The 18,873-nt window shown below is 42.4% G+C and overlaps 2 protein-coding genes across 5 annotated transcripts in view; one reads left to right on the top strand and one right to left on the bottom strand.

Annotated features, from left to right (window-relative positions):
* Positions 1–18,873, top strand: part of CACNA2D4 (calcium voltage-gated channel auxiliary subunit alpha2delta 4) — a 303,483-nt gene that overhangs the window by 137,666 nt on the left and 146,944 nt on the right. The gene's annotated exons all lie outside the window — the stretch shown is intronic.
* LRTM2 (leucine rich repeat transmembrane protein 2) overlaps positions 6,568–18,873 on the bottom strand; it is a 96,064-nt gene continuing 83,758 nt past the window's right edge. For both annotated transcript variants that reach the window (XM_089671814.1, XM_089671816.1), the window contains exons 3-4: positions 14,639–15,229; positions 6,568–10,661 (exon numbers count right to left, since the gene is read on the bottom strand). In XM_089671814.1, the coding sequence (XP_089527940.1) occupies positions 10,231–10,661; positions 14,639–15,229 (1,022 nt within the window). In that variant the 3' untranslated portion in view covers positions 6,568–10,230. The remainder of the gene's footprint in view (positions 10,662–14,638; positions 15,230–18,873) is intronic.

Raw genomic sequence — 18,873 nt, 5'->3', positions numbered from 1 at the left:
GACCCATGACATTCAAGAGGGAAGGGGCTGTGCTAGGGAATTGACTCTTTCTGAGTAGTCAAATTTGCCAGCAACTTTAGGTGCTGTCAGGGATCGTGGCTTCTCCCTCCGCGCATGCGCACTGGCGGCAGATCACGCCGGGACACAGGCACTAGGTCCCGGCGAGCCGCGGCTGACAGGATGCCGCGCATGCGCAGTAGGAGCCGCGGGCGCGCCTCAGGCGTCCAATGACAGCCGAGGGCGCGTCCTGGCCGGCCAATGACAGTGCAGGGTGCACTATTTAAAGATGCCCTGCACTGTCACAGATTGCCGCAAGGTCTGTCCGTGATCCTGAGTTCCTGTATCCATTCTAGTGACCCTGATTGACCCTGACTACGCTGCCTTCTCCTGTGATTGACCCGGATTGCCCTGACTACGCTGCCTTCTCCTGTGATTGACCCGGATTGCCCTGACTACTCTGCCTTCTCCCATTCTGACCCCCGGCTTGCCTGACCATTCTACGGACTGACTTACCCTGCTGATCCTCCGTGTGACCTGACTACTCTTTGCCCACCGATTCGGTACCCCGCTTACCCCCACGGGACCACGGTCCGTTACCACCCTGCTGGGGCCGCCATCCTCTTCACATCTGGCTCTCCCGGTACCTGCATACGTCCCCGGAGGCTTCCTCAGCCACTGGTGGGCCTGCTCAGAGGTTGTGACCTGGCCCGGGTCTGTTACAAGTCCATCCCCACCATCAGGGGCCCTGGTGAAAGCACAGCCCGGGCTTAGACCCCACGCTCTGGGTAGGTCTGTCAGTTGGCAGCCTGAGGCACCACCTGGGGGATCATAACAGGTGCACATTGTAGATGAATAAATAAAAGTATGCAAAGGAAAAACATTGCCAGTCAGCATTTGAAACACCGGATTTTTCTCTGCCTTTACTTACAATTTTTAAGTTGCTGACAAGATCCCTTTAAGCAGGGCCGGTGCTAGACTATTTTGCTCCCTAGGGTAGACCAGCTACTTGTGCCCCTCCCAAAAAGAAATAAATAAAAATTTATAAAAACAGTAGGAAATATTAAATAAACAAAACATGAAACTGCTAAATTTTTTTAATTTGCAAAAATAAGTGCCATAAGGTACCACCAGCACCAATATTAAAGTCAACATCAGTGTCACGGATGGACTGTATCTGTGACTGGCAGTGACAGAGTCATATTTGGATCTCCTGGAATTACCCAGACAATGGGGGGAGATAAAAAGCTGTGAGAGCAGGCAGCCCAGCCCACACACACACAGAACACCTGAACTGAGCGATCCCACACAGTGACAGATCCGACACAACACACCACCACCAACACTTTGGGATCATGATGATGTCATCACTCACTGACACATTGCACATGTGATGGATGATCGGTCAGGACAGGTCACACTCACACAGACAAGAGACATCAGAGTCAGACATTACCTTTCTGCACAGGCGTAGCTCTGCCTCCACTGATGAATGGAAAGAGGCTGGAACTCCACAGTGATCATCAGCAGCTGCCAGCTGGCTTGCAGTAAGGGACTGAGTCTGAGAGGAACACTGGAAGGAGTGGCAGCTCAGCTGTTACACTGGCCTAAAACTCCCGGCATCTTCCTTTGCCGCCCCTTCCTTGAGCTGGAGCATCATTCATGATGTGGTGGCATCCCACACATAGAGAGTGGCGGCCTGAGCGGTGCCCCTAGGAGGCAGTGTTCCCTAGGCGGCCACCTATCTTGTCTAGTGGAAGCACCAGCCCTGCCTTTAAGCTCAGCCTGTAGGCAGTCACTGTCTGTTCCAGATTTTGGAGAGAATGGTTAGCTCATCTTGTTGGAATACAGTGTCCATGTATTTTGCAACAACTGCTTCAGTATTCATTAGAGATATATTCTTCAACCAGTAGATGGCAGTATTTATAGGTTTGCAGCTGCATCTATGATAAAACTCTATGACTTTTCTCTATAATAAAGTTCCTGTTTCCTGTTTGCAGAGAAGCAGCAGGTAAACATGTGGATTGTGCACTGTATGTTCTGTTGGACTATATACAGAATCTCTAACACATACTTATGGAGTCTGCCATTGCTAAGAATACTAGCTGACTGGCTGTCTCTGCCAGAGAAAAAGCATGCAGATCAGAAAGGAAGCTGTAAGTTCTAATTCACATGCTTCTTGCAGGGTACTACATTATAGGGTATTGAAGACACAGGATCACTTTGACAGCCAGGCAGCTAGCATTTTTAAAAGAGGATGTCAGCATTAGCAGCCCCATATTCTTTCAACACAGGTTGCATTTGAATTTATCTTTTGCAGACAGCCGTGCTAGCCAGTATCCTTATTTTATAATGGGCATAATCCTAAGGAAGGGTTCTCTGTTTCTAGCTCCTTCCTTATTCTGATCCCACTGCAGTTCCACCCACAAGAAATATGGTCTGAGAATCATGTAACAAGAAGCTGCAGTCCTGCACCAAATCACGTGTCCAGGATGTTTTTCTCTTTTAATAAATCCTAGATTAAGGTGAACTGAATGAATGAACCAATCTGGGTGCTCATTTATAGTAAATGACTCCAGCTGCCACAGATTGGCAGGCAATAATGGCCCTGCGTCAAGAGATCATAGGGCTGAATGGCCAGGCGGGTTGATGATGAATCCTAGCCAAGGCCACTAATTGGTTTTCACCGCTGTAATGACAAAGGCCCTCATGCCAGCATCCTTTTATTTTGATCAACGTGCAGTGGGATGATAAAATGTGGCACGGGGCTGACGTAGCTGCGTTATCAGCTTCTTTGAATTGTGGCACAGTGCATGGTGACCCCTGCAGCTGAGTGAATCAGTCACCATGGAGACGAGGATGCCGTCTCATCCTGCACCGCGGCTCTCATCCTCTTGAGTATTTAATCTTCTGTATAATCTCCCATCTGTTCCTTTCTGGTGGAAGGGGTATCTGTCATGCCCGCTACCTCACCTGATGTTTCTTAAAGCCCATATTTCCTGTCTTTTTTTTTTTACTCATCGTCTATCTCACGTGCGCCTGCTGTTTATCTTCTGTCTTAATGATAAAGTGTTTAGTAGAATGCCGGTAGATGAACTAGAATCCAACTCTTAGAGACAGCCATCTGTCAATTGGGGTATACTTGGGGGGTCTCTGGACTACATTCAAGCCCTGATGAAGGGGGAGTTTTGAACCCCCACTGCATGACAGCGAACATTTTCAAAATTTCTGTTTATATGTTTACACTATGATTTTTACATAGTTAGTCTGGCTGAAAAAAGACAAAAGTCCACCCAGTTCAACCATTAAAAAAAAAAAAAAGTTATAATCCTATACCCACAGTTGATCCAGAGGAAGGAAAAAAACCCAGCAAAGCATGATCCAATTTGCTCCTGCTGTGAAAAAAATTGCTTCCTGATCCCCTGAGAGAGTGTTTGAAGATTACATTTCTTTTCCTCCAGACATAAAGTGTGCCCCCTTGTCCTCTGTGATGGCCTCAGGGTGAATAGCTCTACACCAAGTTCACTATATGAACCACTGATGTATTTATACATGTTGATCATATCCCCCCTTAATCTCCTCTTCTCAAGAGAGAATAAATTCAGTTCCTCTAATCTTTCCTCATAGCTGAGCTCCTCCATGCCTCTTATCAGTTTGGTTGCCCTTCTCTGTACTTTCTCCAGTTCCCCAATGTTCTTTTTGTGAATTGGTGCTCAAAACTGAACTGCATATTCCAGATGAGGTCTTACTAATGATTTGTACCGGGGTACTATGATATCTCTCTCTGGAGTCTATACCTCTTTTAATACAAGAGAGGATTTTGCTTGCTTTAGAAGCCACAGCGTGGCATTGCATGCCATTATTAAGCTTGTGGTCTACCAGCACTCCCAGATCCTTTCCCACCATTGATTCCCCCAGTTGTACTCCCCTAGTATGTATGATGCATGCATATTCTTAGCCCCCAAGTGCAAAACCTTACATTTATCAACATTAATCCTTGCATAGAAGGTTAGAATCATTAAAATGCCATCATTGGTCTCTAATCAGTGACTTTGCATTGGCGAAGGTGAATTCATGAGCCTACTACAGGCAGGTGGAAGGATTTCCTCAGTCTCCTCTTCCCCAGTGATGAGGCTGCAACACTGTAGAAAGTCACAAGCTGAGAGGCTGCAGTAGGTTACTGAACTGTGTCAGACATTTTGAAAACACATCCAAGAACTGCACCAGGATTTACAGAACTGTGTTATTGTGGCTAAGTGGTTGGCACTTTTGCCTAGCAGCACTAAGGCTGTCTGTTTGAGTCCCAACCAAGGAACTACCTGCCTGCATGGGTTTCCTCTGGTTACTCTGGTTTCCTCCCACACTCCAAAGACTCCAAAGGGTGGTTCATTGGCTCCTGTCTAAATTGGCGCTAGTATGCGTATGTATGAATGTCAGTTAGGGACCTTAGATTTTGTAAGCTCCTTAAGGACAGGGACTGATGTGAATGTATAATATATGTAAAGTGCAGTGTAAATTGATGGTGCAATGTAAGTACCTGTAATAAATACATAATACAAATAAAAAATATCGGCATCTCAGTCCAGGAAATAGATAGTGACCTTGGATGATGCCTAAATAAATAAAGATGACACCATTGTTCCGGAAAGAAAAGCAGATGAAGGCATTGTCTGTGGGGGGCACTGGGATTTCAGTGAGCGTTAATAAATATTGAGCGTACTGCATAATAGGAAAACAGGCCTAATTTAAAGCCAAAGTGCATGTATCTGGAAACGTTGCATTGCCAATAATTATTCTGCAATCCAGTTTATTGAATATACTGTGATGGGATTACAGCAAGCCCAGGCCTTGCAGCACAGCAGATTAGCAGTGACCTTAGGCCGCACACTTCAGAGGCCGCACGTCCCTGGGAATTATTTTGGCATATTGGCAGAAATGTCCTTTCTCTAGGATCGGTCATTGACAGGCAAATCTATTTATACGCACAGCTCCGGGTTCGTCTACACCGTGGAGCAACACGAAAGGATGGCGATTAGGGTTGATCCCTGTCTTGGAGATTGATGGTTGGCTTCCACGCTTACCAGGTTTGCCGAGCCAGGGCCATTAATCTCCATCGCTGTGGGCTGCAGGGTCTGGCTGTGTCCCCTCTGATCTTGACATTACGAAAGCAAAACTAGATTATTACATCACCCAGAAATCAAGACTGTCTATGATAGCTGGCTGAAAGCATGTTTGGAATTTCTTTGCCTGTTAAAGGTAAAGTCTGACATTTTGTGCTCACTTCAAGATCTTTTTTCTACCATTGCCTGGTTTCTATCACAATTTATAGGTTTGTAGAGTTCCAGTGGCTGTATTTCTATGAATTGGTTTTGGTCAATCAGAATTTACCATTAGACCTTAGGAGAGCATAACAGGAAAGAACTGAGCAGCCGGAATATGAAAACAGAAAATATGCCCCCCCCCCCATTTGTGTGTTTCACTCTTGCACCATTAATTTTTTCACACCTTTGTGCACTACAAGCAGTATAAAGACAGTGTATTTTTCGTGATAGAGGGTTAATTTTTAGACATGAGGAAAAAAAAATGATACAAAAGGCATTTCCCCACCCCCTTAAAATATTGCACCTCCTTCAATTCCTGCCCTAGGTCTTGTCTTGGGCCATTGTTGCCTTTTGACAGATCCTGGAAGCCAGATAGAGTTCTCTGCATGTTTTTTTCAACAAATGGCAGCCTTTGGCATCAGTAAAACATGGCGTCTCTGATTTTACTGCTTTGCTGTGTATAGCCCGTGAATAGTCCCTGTGGCAGGATCTCAGATTACATAAATGGCTTAACAAGGAGGAAGATATTCCTTGCCAGAGCCTATGAGAACGGAGGATTCAGTCCAGGACATAGGAAATCATAGCTCTCTTTGCAATGAACAGCAGCCTCCACAGAAGCAAAGAAGACAATAAAACGTTTTGTGGCAGTCTCAATAAATTCTCTGTACAGGCTTAGTTTTTATGGTACTAGTATCATTACATAATGCATTTACTTTACATGAAGAAACAACGTAGAGCATTTACTGATATAGGCATATCAAATGCATAATTACCAATATTATGGTCCCAGTTCCCAGGACACTGTTAACCCTGCCCAACTTTCTGGGGGGGTTGCGCCCAAACCATGCCCACTTTACATATTGGTCCCACCTGTATGTAAATAAGCAGGGACTGCCTACAAGCAGCCCTGAACCCTGAAATTTGATGCCTTTTTAGTTGCTGTTTAGAATAGATGCTCCCAGGACAAGCATAAGGACAAAACATCAGCAGGACAGAGTGCCAAGATGTGAGACTGCAAATCCATGACAGTTGCCATCCATGCAAATATTCCCTTACCTGCACAAAAAGCTGTAAATGCATTATTTGGTTCTGTATTTACATATGCAAAGGTATTGTCAGCCTTTTCTGTCATCGGCAAAATTAAGCTAAGCGAGGCTTACTAGTGACTGCCTCCTGCACCCTCTTGAAGAACTACTTAGGGAAAGTCACCTGTGTGTAGGGAAAATGTCTTTCTGAAAGAAAATCAAGCTTGTGTTCGGTTACTGGATGCTTTAATTGTGTTCAGGAATAACAGGCATCACATTTTTCATCAAATATAAAGTGCATCAGTTACAGAATAGCAGATTCAGTTTGGTTATATACACTGTAAAGAGGGATAGGGAACTGGGAAAGAGCATTGGATGGGAGGGGGACACGGGTAGGGAAGGGGGGGTATAGATTCGGTCCTATGTCATAGAAAAATATATTCTTACTATAGTACAGATTTTGTATTCCAGAGTCTTTTCAGATTCCTTGACTTTCTTGGGATTAGGATAGAAGTGTGGCCAGGCTATGTGCATTCAAATATACTCATATTCTTTACAAGTCTTAAGTAAAATTTTTAAACAAGCCTTCAATAACCTCTTTAGCTGCAGGCACTGTAGAGCAATTCATCCTCAAGTTTCACAAGAGCAGCACTAAAGACTTTCAAGTTGGGCTTTGGCATTCTGAACTCTCCTTCTTCCTGTGCTCCTACTTTGTGTCTAGATTAGAGATTAGAAGGCTGGGAGGCCACCATGTTTATACTGGAGGGGGGAGCAGGGAGAGCTGATTTGTTGAGTCACCACTGGGATTTGAATGACTTTCTGGCCGAAACGTAAAGATAGTTCTTCTGTAAAATTTGAGGATAAATTGTTCTACATTGCCTGCAGCTACCAAGCTCACCGAAGGCTTGTTTTAAAGCTCACTTACTGCTTTTGAAGAATATTGAAGTATTTGAATTTCTATGCCTGGACACAGTATTACTTTTAAAGAAAAAAAAACACTTAAACTAATATACATCAGTTCAGAATGTCATTTTCAGAACATTGAAGGCTTGTATAAAAGGGTTTCCTTTTGATCTATAACTTGCATGTCCTGACTGTCTGGGTCAATACAGGCTAGCACAATTGCAGGTTATATTCTATTACCCAGTGCGTATATTCTTTTTTGTGTAAATCAGAGCTTGAGCCTAGACTCCCTGCTTTGCATATGGCAGAAATTGTGCCCTGCACCTGGCACACCAGACCATTTTACTCTGTAGAAAATGGGATATTAAATGCCGAGTGATATTGAGCACACAGGAATGTATACAGATTAAGCCCTTTTTGGAATTATATCTCCTGGACATTAACTGGTCATTGGCTTCAAAAGCAAAGGCTGCTTTGATTATATAGAAGCTCTGGGCAGTTCCCTATGGGGTCTCACTGTTCAGGGGACAAAGGATAGGGGACAGTTGAGTATTGAGAAGATATCAGTGGACTTTGGGTGGCCTTTTAATTATGTACGTCTTACATTCTTCAAAAGTGGCATCAACTGAATATTCTGGTTAAGAATAATAGTAAAAGTGGTGTTACAATGCAAATAATTGCATGGAAGTGTGGAGCAATTTTATAATAACTACAGGAAATACCTGAATTACTATACCCAATAAAACTTGCCAGTCAAAACTTATCATCAATAGAATTAACCATCAGTCTTTTAGGTGCAATGGTCCTTAACTACCATCTCTTGGTTGGCGACATACTGGGGTCATAAGGGATTGATTCACATCAATGCAACTTGAAATCAAATGTGTTTTGTATGTTTGCATTCTTTGAGCTTTTACTTGATAGAGACAGTTTTAAAGCGGAACTATTGGCAAAACCAAAAATAACACATTCCTAGGATTAACACAACAGTTCTTGTTCCCCCCGTAACAAAGATTTATTACTTGTTGATCCTGCCAGTAAATCAGATGATATTACACTTCCTGTAACAGAGCTGTTCATTCTGCAGTGAAATCTCACAGCAGAGTTGTAGTCTCAAACAGTCATGTAGTCTTAAAGGGGAACTAATCCCTCTTATTCTTTTCAGCCAAGGAAGCATCTAAAGCTGGGTACACACTATAATAAAGTTGGAAGAAAAATTTTGTATTAGGAATGATTGTCCAATTTGTGCATAGTGTGTATACAACTTTTGACATCTGATTCAGACTTTACAAACTAGAATTTCCTGAAGAGACAAACTCCAAATTTGTTCTTGTACGTGAACAGAACTAACGATTTTCGTTTAACTTGTACTGTTTTCGTAGAAGAAAATTGGGTTACGAAAGACTGCGCATGATCAGAAACGATAAACAACAATAATCTACTCTACAACATTTTTATGTTTAAAGTCTTTGTCGTTCAGGAATTTTCATAAAAATTATTACCATCCTTGAGTTTGACTTGCTGTGGAAACATTGAGGAAAACTGGGCGATTGTTCGCCTGAATTTCTTATAGTGTTTTCCCAGTTTTAGCCTCTGTTTGATCTGCAACTGCCATGGTGCTGCACGTGTGATCAGTTATGACTCCAGCCATTTGATGGTTTGACAGTTTGGTTAAGAGCACAAGCAAAAGGGACAGTTGGTAATCCCGGCATACTGGGAATGTGACTCTTTTTTTTTTTAAATCATTTAATTGATGGGTTTAGTTCCGCTTTAAATTAATTTTAAGTCCCATAGAAGCAAGTTAGAGCCCAACCATAGATAACACCTTTTAAGCAGTTACATTAAAGGTTTTTTGTTTTAAAAAAAAAAAGTTTAACCAAGATGAATAAAAGATGATCATTGTAAGCACCCCAGGCAGCATTATATGGCTTGTCTCAACCCTGTAACTGTCACATTTGCTGAACCCCTGGTCCTGGTACAGGAAGTGGAAAATAACAGATCTATTGGCAGGATCAACAGGTAGTAAACTACGTTACAGAGGAAACTCCAAAAAAACCTGCTGTGTTAATGCTGCTGACAGACTGCAGCATAGATGTTATTTTTTTAATTGCTCAAAGTTCTACATTTTGTGGATTTTTGTATTACAACAGCTGTAGAGCCAGGATTGGGTTTGCTTTTGAATTCTCCTCCTGTAAGTCCCTGCAATGGGATGTTCTATGGAAACGTTGTATCTGAAAATTATTATTTTACTGCAAATCTCTGCAGCTTCTGAAAATAAAATCTGGAACAAATATATTAAAAAACCTGCTTTTTGGAATCTTACCTTCCGTATGAAAAAAAACAATCAGCCAAATTGTTCCAAAAAAAGACATTTTTAAGCACTTTTTTTTTTTTCTTTTTCAAAAATTTGAATGCGATCCCGGTTTATTGCAACATCAGTGGGAGCGACATTGTTAGTGATCTGATACTCTGTGAGCACAGGAGTTCTACCAGTCCAAATCATAGCAGGCAGTATTCTCACTATACTCCGTATTGCGGTTATATCCAGAGATGTTGAATCAGGAACCAACCAATGCGCCGGTCACGAAAATTGAGTGTTTGTTTTTTTTTTTTGTTTTGTTTTTTTTTTTAGCTGTGTTCCTTTGTTTTCATACATGTCATCTGCACATTTTTGTGCTTTTTTATATGTCATCAAAGGGTTTTTTGTTTGGTGTCCAATAATTGGTTTTGTTCATTGTGTTTGATTTTAGATTTCCTTGTGCTGGTAATATTGTAATTGCTATGTTTTGGTTACATCAGAGTTTCTTCTGACAGTTAAGTTGTTCTAGAAGTTGACTAAGTGCTTTTATTTGCCCCTTTCTGAGGTGCCCAAATAGGGCTTTTGTACAACCACTCTCCTGCCGAACGGGTGCGCATGGCAACCTGTGCTGAACAAAATGGATGCAGCTGTATCAGCCGCTTTCATTGGTGTTAAAGTACTCTTCTCACGCGACTGATGAGATCTGCCGCTGTTCCTCCTGCTCTCCTTCTGTGTCACCCATCAAGGGCTGTCGTTTCTTTAGCTCTCGGTGGTACTTTGCCATTAGTGAAGCATAGATGCATCCATACGCTGCTGCCACTACCATCATGATGCAGACCACACCGCAAACCACTCCCGCGATGATCACAGTACCGATGGCTCGCCGGACACTGGCAGGGCGATACTTCTGTTTCTGTGGGCAGTCGGGCCCTGGGTCTGGCTCCGCAAGGGCAGGGCTTGCCTTTGTGCAGGGGAGGGATGGCCTGTCTACTGGTCCAGAGCTGTTTTCGTCTTCTAGCTGCAAGCAGTAATTAAACATCTCGACGGGGACCATCCGCATGTCCCTCCCGCGCAGGTCCTTGGGGAGGGTGCACTGCAGCTCATCAATTTTACCTCCTGTATTGGCAGACGTAAACATTGTAGTTATTCAAAGCTCACATGCTTGCAAAATATAAATATGGAAAACTGTTTCACTGTACAATCTTTCAAAAACATTTGAAAGCATCCTTACTGAGACAGTAATATAAATGTACTTTGCATAATTATTTTACACACTAGAAAATGTACAGTTTTTATTGACTTCTTCAGCACACTTCACAGACCTTAGACAACTTTCCTAAAGCTAATCTCCAGCCTTGCCTTCAGTCTTGAGCACTTGTACATGCTCCTGTCCTGTACAAAAATTTCACTGTATACTATGAGCTTCTCATAGTGTGTATTAGAAGGTGCAGCAAGTCAGATAGAGCCCTCCCTATCTCCTTGTTGGTCATTCAACATCTTCTAGCCCAGTGGTCTCCAAATTGTACCTGAGGGCCGGACATGGCCCTTTGCTAGCCCTTAATCGGCCCTTGGGGCACTATTCCTCCCACTGATATCAACAGTGGGGTATAATTCCTGCCACTGACACCAATGATGGGACACTATTCTTCCCACTAATATCAATAATGGGGCACTGTTCCTCCCACTGATACTAACAATGGGACACTATTCCTCACACCAGCACCAACAATAGGGCACTATTCTTTCCCATTGATACCAATGATGGGGTACAGTTCTTTCCAGTAATACCAATGATGGGCTACTATATCTCCTTCTGCTGATTGCAGGCACTATGTAACTGACTACTAACCCTAAGGTAAGGTTAATTCTCACTGATGCTGGGTCCAGGACATTTTCGACCCACCTTGGTCATGATCTGGCCCTCCTAAAGTCTAAATGATAGTAAACTGGCCCTTTGTTTGAAAAGTTTGGAGACCCCTGTTCCAGCCCATTGCTCCCCAGTCCACCAATTTTTATTCATTGGATTTCAGTTCTTTAAATCATTAAAGCTAAACATCATATGTGGGTGTTACCTAGGGTGGTCTGCATGGAAATGTAGCCTGCCTAGAATCCAGACTGGTATCCATTCATCAGGACATTTTGATATTTGCATAACTTCTCCTAAGAACCATCCCACTACTTGCACCAGGAATGACTGCTCTTAAGAGGAGTACTAAGACAGCATATTCTAATGATTTCAGGAAGATATGTGTAGCACCCTGCGAGCCCTGACCGCCAGCTATGATCTGCTTGCGTTGCATCGGAGAAGCACAGAGACCCAGTGATGATCACTGGGTCTAAAACAAGGCATGTAACATTAAATGGAAAGATTTTATTTAAAAATGTAAATGAGGAGGGAAAAGGGGAACAATGGAAGACAAAATGAAAGTAGATTTAACTTCAGCTTTCAAAACCAGCTCCAACAAAAAACAAAGAGAGAAGGGCTGAAACTTCATTTGGATTTTATTGCTGTCTGTGACTCCATTAAAATAAACTTTTCTTCACTTCCTGTGTGGTTACTAAGACAGAAAATGGGAACAATCTTTGCAATGGAAACACATACACCAATAAAAACCTAAAGGGAATTTGAACCCTTTCCCACTGCTTCCCAAAGTAAAAGAAAAATATCTAGCTATTGAATCTATTTCTCATGATTTGCTATTTTAGGTCATGGGTGGATTTGTTTGTCTCCACCTAGGATGGTTCTTTTCCAGCTTTCCGCACTAAACATGTCATACATTCTCATTGTTTATGACAATTAGAAGCTACCAATACTTTTGGAACCAAAAACCCCTGTGATTGTCTATGTGATTCTCAGTTTTTGTAAATTGACTTTTACATACAAAATACAGCGAAAATGGATAATGGAACCGGGACAAATTAAGCTGACTTGTGCAATGAAGTCTTTCAGTGAATTGCAATCAGAAATTAGCTTTGATGAATTGACACTGCTGTGCTTTAAGATAGAATTCTCTTTTAATTTCTTGGTCACAATTGTGCCATCTTTGAGGAGTGTGATTGTGGCAGATGTAAAAGCGGTAACAGCCCTCGTTGCGCCAGACTGTGGATAATTATCTCTGAGCTCTGTGACAGCGAACAGGTGCTCTGCTTTATTACAAAATCATATTACTTCTTAAGATCACTCTATAGTACGGATGGTGTTTGTGGGAAACGATGATCCATGTTCTGGAACTTCGGGAATAGTAAAAAAAAACTTTGGGGCTGCATGCTGTCATAACAAATTCAAAGGACAACTGTAGGAATGTGGAATACAGCACTAGAATGGAGGGACAAACACAGGAAAGGAAGGTAGCCTGGGGCCGGTGGACTTGAAGAACTGATATAAATGAAAGAGTACTTCTTGTATAAAGTAGAACTCCAGCCAGAACTTTAGTATTGAGTATTGGATAGTGTGGGAAACCTGGCAGTTGATAGAACTCAGCTTCATCTTGCCCTACACCAAAAAATATAAACCAGTATTTGGTTGGAGTTTCACTTTAACCTGCAGTACATATGGACACTGGACCACCCAACACTTGATCTACAACAGATACAACCATCTATCAAGTAGCGACACAAGGCAGCTCCCAAATGTTAATGTTGGCTTATACAGTTTTATCTGATGCTTCGTAGTATGGTCCATCACCTCTAGATACTTTTGCTACTGTATCAGTTTTCATTTACAATATACTGTATGTATCATTTTTATATATAGAACCGCACAAGAGCATCCATTTAAAGTTATTTGTTTTGGATAGAATAGTGAAGGGTTACAGTCCCTTTTATTTTTTGATTTGGCTGTCTGTATGGAAGTGAGAGGAAATCTCTTAAAAGTTTGCAGAAATACTTTCTCACTTTTAAGTGAAACAGGTGTCCCTTTTTGAAGATTCTCCTTCACCTCCATGTTGCAGTGACAGCTGGAACATTTTGGATTTTCCATCATTTGCCGTGCTGGTGACAGGGGTCTCCAGGACACCTAGAGAGAGTGATCACTCCAGCAGGGACACAAATAGCAGTATAACAAAAAGAAACCAAGAAAAACATGGCACAAGCTCTGCATAGTGTAGTAAATTATTAAAAGCTTGTAAATGTATTACGACCAATAGAATTGCACACACAAAGGTAACTGAAGTTAGGCGGGTGAGTGTAGCGAAACCATGGGAAGGGACTCGGCAACATCAGATAGTGACCTTTCAACCTTGGCCATAGGCATGGTGGAGAGATGAAAGCCAAATGCCAGCACCACTGTGGAATTCCTGTGAAAGTATGGCAGCAGAACCAGGAACCTCCTCCACCTGACGTCATTCCTTGGACATACACAGTTGGGAACACGTTTTGAGGTGTCCACACCTCTTATTCTGCAAGGCTGATGTTGCCGGTTCCCTTCCCATAGTTTCACTGCAGGTACGCTCACCCACCTGACTTCTGTTACCTTTTTGAGTGTATTTCTATTGGTTGTAATAAATTTACAGGCTTTTAATAATTTACTAAACTGCAGAAGTTGTGCTGTGTTTTTGTTGATTCCTTTGTGCTTCAGATGAAGTTCCCTCTCCTGCTCATCTGTTGACATATTTTGCATATTTAAAAAAAATTATCTTTATTTAGTTCTGGGCTACCAATGCCATTTAATCTTTTTGTGTGTTTCTTGATTGTTTTGTGTATTTTTGTGTTACCTATTTGATATCCCACTGTCACACTCTTTTTGATAGCTTTCACTTATGGTAGTTGTGGTTAAATGCTGTTTATCCCGTTGTATTCCCATGGGATCATTAAACTTTCTGCCTGTTAACCTTCAGTAAAACAGAGTTTTTAAACCTTTCCCCTTGTTTCCATACTTAAAAAATTCAGGCCTCAGACCCCATATTGGCTTGCATTACAGGTTTTTTTCCTGGCCTAAGAAGCCTTCATGATGGGCAGTTGTAGAAGTTGTAGTTGTTTTCAAGGGTGTTGGCCTCATTGGTTCTATTAAAACAGCGTGACTGTGGAAGATCCTGGAGACTAAATAAGCAAGATAGTCTGAATTCTGAATTCAATGTGGAAGCATAGTTACCTACCTCTGTACGAGAACCACTCCATCCAATGTTTGAAGTCTCGTAGGTTGCAGTCACACTCCCATGGGTTATCACCCAGCTGAATGCTCTCCAGGCTGGCAAGAGGCTCAAAAGTCATCCTGTCCAAACTCTGCAGCCGATTGGAACGCAATGATAACCAATGGAGTGTTGATAGGTCATCAAACAATCCTGAAGGTAACTGAGACAAAAAGTTGAGGGACAGGTCCAGTCTACGAAGCTGTGGCAGGCCTTGCAGGAGGTCCCGCTCTATACTGCGGATGCTGTTGTTCCGAAGACGAATTTCGGTGAGGTTCCCCAGATCCGCAAAGAGGCCTGGGGGTAACTGGTCAAGGAAGTTATTGGAGAGGTCCAACCGGTGCAGAGATGTCAAGTTTGAGAAAGGTCCTCCAGCAAGAGAGGTTATGCGGTTGTTGAGCAATAGAAGGATTCGGATGTCCTGGGGGAGATCGGGTGGTATAGATGTGAGTCCTCTGCCACTGCAGTCCACCTCCATGCTGTCAGAGTTACAAATACACGGTGAAGGACAGGAGAGAAAGGAGGAGGCTGCACACAAGGATAGCGAGCAGACCAGGACTGAAAGACAAATGAAGAACATCAGAAGAGTGCAAAAACACATAGAGGTTTAGTAAGGGTAATTCAAGTGGCCAAACCAAGCATACCAAAAAAGACAATTGGGTTTGTGGAGAAAACGTTAAAGTTAAATGGCCAAATCAAATTTTTAAAAAATGTGACCACAAGAAACAGAGGAAGCTAGGAATAGGTAATTAAAAAGAGTACATATAATGTTACAATACATTCTTGAGCAACTGGCAGACATCTTTAGTATAGGACTTGTCCAAAAGATTGTGAATGTCTAATCATCATACCTACTATGTGGCCAAAAATATGTGGATCCACCCTTTCAAGGATTACGTTCAGGTGTTTCTAGTGAAAATTACTGTTAATACTACAGCATACAAAAGACATTTTAGGACAGTTGTACTCTTCCAACCTTGTGGTAACAGTTTGGGGAAGGTCATTTTGTGTTCTAGCATGACTGTGCCCTTGTGCATAAACCCATCTCCATAAAGACATGGTTTGACCAGTTTGGTATGAAAGAACTTGATTGGCCTGCTATGACCTCACCCGATTTGACCACCTTTGGAATGAACTAGAGTGACCATTGCAAACCAGGTCAGTACGTTACCTCCTCCAAACCTTTGGCTTAATAGTCTAAAAGCTACAGTGTGCAATGCATGGTTAAACTAGAACTTACCATTCACTAATCAGCATTACAGCAAACATCTGTAATTTAAAAAAAAATGCAATTTCAGACAAAGCTTCCCTGGTTTTTAAAATTTGCTGTTACGGTATATATAAAGTCAAAACCTTTGAGAAGAAAAGTGAGGTATTTAAGCCTTGCCCTACTCCTATCCAAAAAAACATTTGCCATGAGATACACTTGTATACAGTGGGGAAAATAATTATTTGATCCTCTGCTTATTTAGTAGGTTTGCTCACTTACAAAGCAATGAAGGGTCTATAATTTTTATCATAGGTGTATTTTAAATGATAGAGGCAGAATATCAACCAAAAATCCAGAAAAAAACACACAATACAAATGTTATGAGTTGTAGTTCAGTGAGTAAGTAATAAAGCATTTGATCCCCTACCAACTAATAATAATTCTGGCTCCCACAGACTGGCTATGTGGTACACAGATTAGTCCTGTCAATTTAAGAAGTTGCTCATAATGACAACTTGTTATGAGTATAAAAGACACCTGTCCACGGAATCTTTCTTGGGCACCACCATGGGCAAGACAAAAGAGCTGTCATAGGACTTCAGGGACAAGAATGTAGACCTGCACAAGGCTGGAATGGGCTACAAGACCATCAGCAAGAAGCTTGGTGAGAAGGAGACAACTGTTGGAGCGATTATTCGTAAATAGGAGAAATACAAAATAACCATCAGTCGCTCTTGCTCTGGAGCTCCATACAAGATTTCACTTCATGGAGTAAGGATGATCATGAGAAAACTGAGGGATCAGCCCAGTACTACACGGGAGAAGCTTGTTATTAATCTCAAGGCAGTTGGGACCACAGTCATCAAACAAACCATCGGTAACACAATATGCCGCCATGGATTGAAATCCTGCAATGGCCACAAGGTCCCCCTCAAGAAGGCACATGTACAGGCCTGTCTGAAGTTTGCCAGTGAACATCTAAATGATTCAGAGAAGGATTGGGAGAAAGTGCTGTGGTCATATAAGACCAAAATTGAGCTCTTTGGCATAAATTTGACTCGCCGTGGTTGGAGGAAGAAAAATGCTGACTATGACCCTAAAAAACACCATCCCTACAATCAAGCACATTGGCGGAAGATGGGTTGTGGATGGGTCTTCCAGTATGACATTGACCCAAAACATACCGCCAAGACAACAAAGGAGTGGCTTACGAAAAAGTGCATTAAGGTCATGGAGTGGCCTAGCCAGCCTCCAGACCTTAATCCTATAGAAAATTTATGGAGGGAACTGAAACTTCAAGATGCCAAGCGACAGCCAAAAAACCTTAAGGATTTAGAGAAGATCTGTAAAGAAGAGTGGACCACAATCCCTTCTGAGATGTGTGCAAACCTGGTAACCAGCTGCAAGAAACTTCTTACCTCTGTGCTTGTCAACAAGTTTTTCTCCACCAAGTACTAAGTCATGTTTTGCTTGGGGATCAAATAGTTATTTTACTCACTGAACTGCAACTCAATTTATAACATTTGTATCGTGTTTTTTCTGGATTTTTAGTTGATATTCTGTCTCTGTCATTTAAAATACACCTATGATTAAAATTTTAGACCCTTCATTTCTTTGTAAGTGGGCAAACTTACAAAATCTGAAAGGGTATCGTATAATTATTTTCCTCACTGTATGTAGCAAAGTGTACATGCTTTGTTCCTCTTGTTTAAGATGCCTAAACCTTGTTTGTTGCCTTTGTTCAACAGAGTCAGCTTTTATAGATATTTGAACTTGTGGTGGTCAACATCCTCTTGGCACATAGTACACCTTGATCTTGGAACTCTTTAATTTTTCCCACGTTAGGCAGGTTATCCTAACATTCAAGCTCATAAATATCAAACAGAATAGAACATTTGCAGTTGTCTTTTCATTTCTCATTCGAAACCTCCAGTGGCTGAAAATGTCTTTTCTTCCTGCTCATACCTTCTTAGCCTCTACTACAGGTCGCCAGTGAAGAAGTGATGATTGACTGGCCTTTGGTAAAGATTTAAGTTGCAAGTGTCTGCAAAGCTGGCTGGTTCCCCATGAGTGGGAAAGCTGACACAGGCCCTACCCCATTCATTTGATTTTTGAGTTTGCTGTCTGTCCATTGTAGCATTATCAGGATGATAAAACAGTTGTGCCATCCCCATTTAGGATAGGCAAATGTTCACCAAAAATGTGGCTGCTATGCTTTTTATGCAGTGTCTAGAGCAGGGGTGGGCAAACTTTTTGACTTGAGGGCCGCAATGGGTTCATATATTGGACCCGGGGGCCGGACCAAGAGTAGATGAATGATGTGTATGTGTGAATTAATATAAATTAAATTAAAATTTGTAACATTTCATCCTCCATAGTACTATTCCCCCCCAAGTAGTAAGCCAAGTCCCCCCTGTGTCAATTTACTTACCGTATTTTTCGCCGTATAAGACGCACCTGACCATAAGACGCACCTAGGTTTTAGAGGCAGATAACAGGAAAAAAAAAATTCTGAACTAATGGACTGCAGACACAGTACAGGAGATGACCAGAGACTGCAGACACAGTACAGGGATGACCAGAGACTGCGGACAGCACAGGGATGACCAGAGACTGCGGACACAGTACAGGAGATGACCAGAGACTGTGGACAGCACAGGGATGACCAGAGACTGCGGACAGCACAGGGATGACCAGAGACTGCGGACAGCACAGGGATGACCAGAGACTGCGGACAGCACAGGGATGACCAGAGACTGCGAACAGTACAGATGACTGCTGACCTTTGGGGAGGTGGGGAGCGGGTACCTGAATTTGACAGGTACCCGCTCTTACTTCCGCGAAGTTTTGTTTGATCTGACCTGTTCCTGGATCCAGCCGCGCGCTGTCTTCCCGGTTTCTGTAATGGCGCTCGGCATGACAGCCGGGTGCCCAGTGCGCATGAGCGAGAAGCACTTGCGCTTTGTGATTGGTCCGGCGGCTTCTGGGATCT

Source organism: Staurois parvus, unplaced genomic scaffold, assembly GCF_062004578.1.
Source record: "Staurois parvus isolate SC_StPar_1 unplaced genomic scaffold, SC_StPar_1.0 ptg000114l, whole genome shotgun sequence".
Classification (NCBI taxonomy): domain Eukaryota; kingdom Metazoa; phylum Chordata; class Amphibia; order Anura; family Ranidae; genus Staurois; species Staurois parvus.
The sequence above is the reverse complement of the archived record's forward strand: the minus strand, read 5'-3'. Positions and strand labels throughout refer to the sequence as shown.